Genomic DNA, 6053 nt, shown 5'->3' on the forward strand with positions numbered 1-6053 from the left:
TGGATGGATGGATGGATGGATGGATGGATGGATGGATGGATTTCTATTGCTGCAACATCCTCATTACACTTTTCAGCCCTCCCTTATTATGCACCTAAAATAACTATGAACTGGATATTGTATTTCTGCAGCACATCACGTTTCCCTGATCCCCTCCCCAGGGGAGAATAACAAAGACTTGTAATGCACATGCACTTCATTCTTGTGGATCTATACCTTTTTATTTTTGGGTTACTAGTAATTGGGCACACTACTTATTCTGGGATTATTGCTGGTGGTCCTTTATGAAAATGTTATACTGTGGATGCTCCAACGTTCAATAAACTATTTAATTTAATTCTGAGTCTAGCAAAACATATAAACTAAGATGCTGATTTTTTTTTATTTCCTCTTTTGCTTATTCCTTTCTGTCAACCCCAAACTATTTTCTTTTTTCATCGTGTTGTCTTTATTCCCACACACTCCCACCCATCCCGCTTCATTTTCATGCACCGTCTGCTCTTGTTTCCCCGCTCCCCATCGCTTCCCTCCATCCATCTCTTTTACCTCTCTGCTCTCCTGTCAGGCCCACGTCTCATCTTTACTGCCGTCCTGTAGCTGATCTGTGATTTTGCCCTCCCTACACACTGTGTTCCACTCTGCGGTCCCGTTTATATCATGAATCACACTTTTCGGATGATTCTATTACATGCCTGCAAGCTGCTAGATAATTCAATCAGCACCAGTGAGATGACACACAGTTATAATCTACTTAATGAAGCCGCTGTACTGATGAAGTGTGCCCTGTCTTCTTTTCTTTCTCCTCTCCTGTTCCCTTCCTCTTCCTCGTCCTTGTTTGCAGGGTGTTGATGGAGAGCCATTCGAATGACAGCCGGGACAGTGGTCATCACTGGTGGAATTCTTGCTACGGTCATATTACTCCTTATCATCGCAGTATTGTGCTACTGTAGGCTGCAGGTGAGGCTGAGTTACACGCTTTAGTCATAAATGGGTAGGGAAATAATAATTCAGAGCAGCTTTAATCTGGGAAATGGTTCCTGGGACTCCATTGAGAGCTACACTTTTGCAAGTGTAGCTCTCAATGCTGCATGGATTGTTTACTTTAAAGGTTACAGTATTTAAATTTAAATAGTTTACTTAAGGAGAAAGACTGGGAGTAACAGGAGTGTGATTGCAGCCTGGCACGTCTTGACCTTAGACTACCGTATCCCTACTTCACGGTTTTTCCCTTATCGCGGGTGGGCGTGGTCCCAAACACCCGCGACAAACGAGGCACCACTGTATTTTGTTTTATTTTATTTTATTTTTTGACTTTATGTCATGGTTATTATTTTGCTTTACCAGCTATGGGTTTTTTTTTGTAATCAGACATGTAGGTGATAAACAAATAGATAGCTTTATTGCCTGGAGTACAGCAAAACTAAAACATGACTTCAACACGGCTCCAAATAATACATAAATAAATAATAATATAATAATAAACATAATTTAAAAAAATATCATGAATAATTTAAAAAATATATATTCCTAAAATGCATTCCCACACAACAACAAATAAAAGTGATGCAGTCTGTTTTGTGGTGTTTAAAACAGCTGTTGTAGAGGGGGGATAAAAAAAATTCTCGTAAATGTTTTTTCATGCCGGTGGTGTTTCTGTAATGTCTGCCTGATTTTAGACTGAAATAAACCTGAACTTTTCTCTGCTGTCAGAGTTTGAACTTACAGAACCACACCCTGAAAGCCAAATGTAGTTGTTTTACCAGCATGCAAGGTTGTTTATCACTTGCTTTTGTTTACGGACAGTTAAGGGTTACATACAAAAAAGATATTGCTGTGTGTAGACAATATATGCTATATACACAAAACAAGAAAAAATCCTGAAAGTCCGTCAGTTCTGCCGGAATGAATGTTTTTACACCAGTTAAGTAGCAACAGATCAGCCACAACAGTTAGTAATATACAAGAACAAACACAATGAGACTTTCTTTGACCATGTTTGAAAGATGATGTGATTTACTGTATGACAGATGTTTCTATCCAATCAACAGAGTGGCTCTATATAAAATGTGTAACCCTCTCCTTTGATAATCACCATCAAATCATATGAAAGGAACAGGGACTGATGAGCATTAAAATGTTTTGGTAATAAGCATATATTTGCTCAAAGGCCAAATTGTGTGTCTTTTAATTCCTACTCCTAAACAATCAAGCAAAGAGTAAGGTGGTAGTAACACTTTTCTTTGTGAACATTTACAGGTTAATGTGTTCCTTTCTTCCTTCCAACCTCTGTATAAATTGTTCTGGGTCGTTACAAAAGTCTCGATATGTGACATTTCCACAAAGTGATCATCAAAGTCGGTGACTGTCGCACATTGAATACCAAGAACAAAGCATTCTTTACGTAGAAGATGAGCAGTTTTACAGCTGTTTTAGAAACCTACGCATTGTTGCACAAAAAAAGTAATTATTTAGGAAAATAGTCTTTTTTTTTCAGATTCAGGAACCTTTTCGGTGTTGTACTATGTTGGAGGTTTTTTTTAATGTCTGAGTCTTTTTTTTGTTCAACGGGTCTAATCACACATTTTTTTATGCATGATTTGGCTGCAGCGGTAACTAAAAAGCCATAAATGACGCTCACACTGAGCATTATGATTTTCTCAAAACCAAATGAAAATCAAACTGAATACTTTTCAGTATAAAAAGAAGAAACTGTCAAATATACTGACAGAATTGGCAGCAACAGTGAGGTTTGACTTCAGCAAACTGAGGATTAACAAGGTTTATCTCATTTGACGGTTTATTTCATGACAATTCATAGCAATTTGACACGTCCCTAAAAAACTGATGTACCATATTTTTCGGACTATAAGGCGCACCGGATTATAAGGCGCATTAAGCAAAACTAACACATTTGACAGATTTTTGAGCGCCGTGCACCACATAAAATCGGTTTGAGGTCAGTAAGCACAAGCAGAATTAATACATAAGGTGCATCGTATTGTATCATAAGGCTCACTGTTGATTTTTGAGAAAATTAAAGGATTTTAGGTGCACCTTATAGTCCGAAAAACACGGTAAAATGAGTTGGGCATCCTCCAAATGTTTGTCATGGCAATCCAAGGAACAAAATAAACTGTACAGTTGGCACATAAAAAATAGTAAGAATTAAGAGCCAAAGATGAAGCGATGAGAGTGAGACTTGATTAGGTCTGACTGTGGTGAAGATAAAATGAATGTTTTATCCAATTATAAGCACTTTAGCTTTTCTGGGTCTACAATTTGAACCCATTTACAAAAAACTTGATGTGTAGCCCACCGTTTATCTAGGTCTTAAGCTGAATGACTCAGTTCACTTCTATTGAGGAAGTGTTTGAAAGTTAGCATATATATTTCTGTTAGTCTGACCAGTTTTATGTGAGAATAAAATCAAAAATGGAACTCATATAGGGTGAAATTACCTGCTTTGTGTTTTCATGCTTAAAAACTCCTCTTGGGTTACATTAAAACAAACACACCGGACTGTTTCTGCAGATATTAACACGTCCAATTGCTTCAGTCTCGGTTATCCCAAAGTAATCCCCTGAAATGATTTCTCTTCTTGCAGGAAAGCATTTCTAATGTATTTTGACAAATAAGTGCAACAAGTTAATTCCGAAATTGCAGCTGCTATTTTTAGAATTATTCTGACTTCATTCTCCGGCAGAGTTGTTAGGGAGATTAAACTATTTCACATGCCTCATTAAATAGAATTACAGGGGAAATTGTGCTTAATTTGGCGAAGCACAAACACTTGAACAGAGGCAGGTAGAAAACTGTGCTTTCTATCAGATAGACTGTTTAGATTCACTAATCAACTTTGTTTTGAGGTTTTACCTTCAGAGTGCTGAGAACACACACACAACTGAAAATTTATATTTAGAATTAAAGGGATAGTCAGGACATTTTTAAGTGATGTTCTATCAAATAGCTATAATAATAGTATCTTATTAGAATCGGAATGAGAATAAGCTTTATCATCATTGTACCGAGATACAGCGAGAACATTATTAGCGTCTTACTTTACGTTTTTCCCCTCCACAGTATTATTGCTGTAAGAAGGAGGAGTCTGAGTCGGAGGAGGAGGAGCCGGACTTCGCTGTCACGTCCCGCCTCCCGCCGGTTCACTCCAATCACAACATCGTGGCGGCGACGGCGGCGGCGGCTGCCTCCTCCATGCCAAATGGACCTGCCATTTTCTCGACGCCGCCACTGGCGAGAAAACTGACACGTTCGCAGACCTTCTGTCCGTCCTGCACGCACTACGACCTGCCTTTCTACCTTCAGCCACCTCCGCCGCAGGTCCACCACCAACCGGACGGTCTGAGGAATGGAGGAGAGCGAATCAGCTACCGCAGCGTCCAGCAGCAGGATCTGGAGCTGCCGGTGCCTGTGAACATTTCAAACTACCGTAAACCGAACCTGGCGCGGTCGGTTACCATGAGGGAGATGTTCACACGCAGCTGTAGCATCAGCACTGATGTTTAGCTGATTTAAAGCGAAGCTCATGTCGTTTTCTTTTGAAAGCTGAGAAGGCCAAAGCTGGACTGATTCAGACTGTGTTTGTGTCAGCTGGACCAGCTCTGGTCTCATTTAGGCCTCACCTGCAGATTGAAGGACCCAGATGGCTCTCAGGACAGTTTTCAAAGTTTTACGCTCAGGTTGATGATGTTACACTTGGGCCAATATAAAGGTATTTAAAAGTGTTTCAGTATGTCAAATAAGATTAAAACAATGTTTTTATTTTCTGTTAATCAAAAAAAGGCATTTATTTTACGATTTGGTGAAGTCTGTGCAGCCCCACTTCCTCTGGATGTTGCAGCCGCCAGACTTGGATGACACTGCAATGTCAAAATAACATCCGTAGGAGGGATTCCTCTCTTTCACAGCTGCTACAGAGAAAACATGATCAGGAGAAGTCTCCATCTATTACGATGAGATGGTCGGCTTGTTCCTCCGTCAACAGATTATGAAGATGATGAAAAATTATTTATGACAAATGGAGAGGAGAAAGGTTTTCTCATGGTTAAGCTGCCATCAGCAGAGCTTTTTGTACAACCCAGTTTCATTAAAATAATGAACTTTGTGTACATGGAACAAAAACAAAATGCACTGATTTGCATATTCACCACGAAACACTGTAAACATCAAACGTTGAAACTAAGAAACCAACAGTTTTATTTATTTTTATGTAATTTTTTATTTTATAGCATCTCAACAGTTTAGACAGGGGCAACAAACAACAACAGCTAAAGTAGCATTTTGTAACTACCGCTATGTTAATTGACAGTAGGTCCGTAAGAGAACTAGGAATAAAAAGAGCATTATCAAAAGGCTTAATCCCTCAGAAGTAAAGATATAAACACATTACATACAGTATGCATTTGACGTCAAGACGTTGAGATTTGTCTATGAGCACTTTCAGACAGGCCACAGTCCTGATGTTGTTGTTCAGCCAGCAGCTCCTGCACAGATGTTCGCAGAGTGAGGGTGGGGGTGCAATAAACGACATTTTGTCCCTAGTTACCCACGTCTCAGGAGAAATTTGATCATCGGCTCGTATCCGAGGCCAAACAGGGGATTCAGATTCAGATAAGCCACAATTGTTGATTTTCTTCAGGCAGACTGTTTTTTTCTTGTCAGCCTTGAGTCCTGCTGGAACTTTCCCAGTCCAAACGTTGAAAGTCCAGCTCAATAGATCCATAATAGTATTTTTCATTCGGGAGATGTGGACCAGGAGCTCCAAACACACAGAGAGCAAAGCAGGAGGGAGAGGAGAATGTGTCCGCCTTGAGCGAGAGCCAGAGGAAAGAAAATAAAAAAAGACTTCCACAAATTGTCTGTAAACACAGTTCACTGTGCCATCCACAAATGCTGGTTAAACTATCATGTAAAGAAGAAACCACATATGAACGCGGTCCAGAAACGCTGCCATCTTCTCTGGACCAAAGCTCATTTAAAATGAACTCAAAGTGGAAAACTGTTTTGTGGTCAGATTTATTTATTTATTGTTAATA

The 6053-nt window shown here is 39.5% G+C and overlaps 1 protein-coding gene across 1 annotated transcript in view; it reads left to right on the forward strand.

Moving 5' to 3' along the window:
* Positions 1 to 4656, forward strand: part of LOC119424642 (protein FAM163B-like) — a 109168-nt gene extending 104512 nt beyond the window's left edge. Inside the window, exons 2-3 of the mRNA XM_037692129.1 lie at positions 842 to 957; positions 4081 to 4656. Of these exons, the coding sequence (XP_037548057.1) occupies positions 865 to 957; positions 4081 to 4524 (537 nt within the window). The 5' untranslated portion in view covers positions 842 to 864 and the 3' untranslated portion in view covers positions 4525 to 4656. The remainder of the gene's footprint in view (positions 1 to 841; positions 958 to 4080) is intronic.
* Positions 4657 to 6053: the final 1397 nt, after the last annotated feature.

Source organism: Nematolebias whitei, chromosome 18 (genome assembly GCF_014905685.2).
Source record: "Nematolebias whitei isolate Nwh7 chromosome 18, NemWhi1, whole genome shotgun sequence".
Classification (NCBI taxonomy): domain Eukaryota; kingdom Metazoa; phylum Chordata; class Actinopteri; order Cyprinodontiformes; family Rivulidae; genus Nematolebias; species Nematolebias whitei.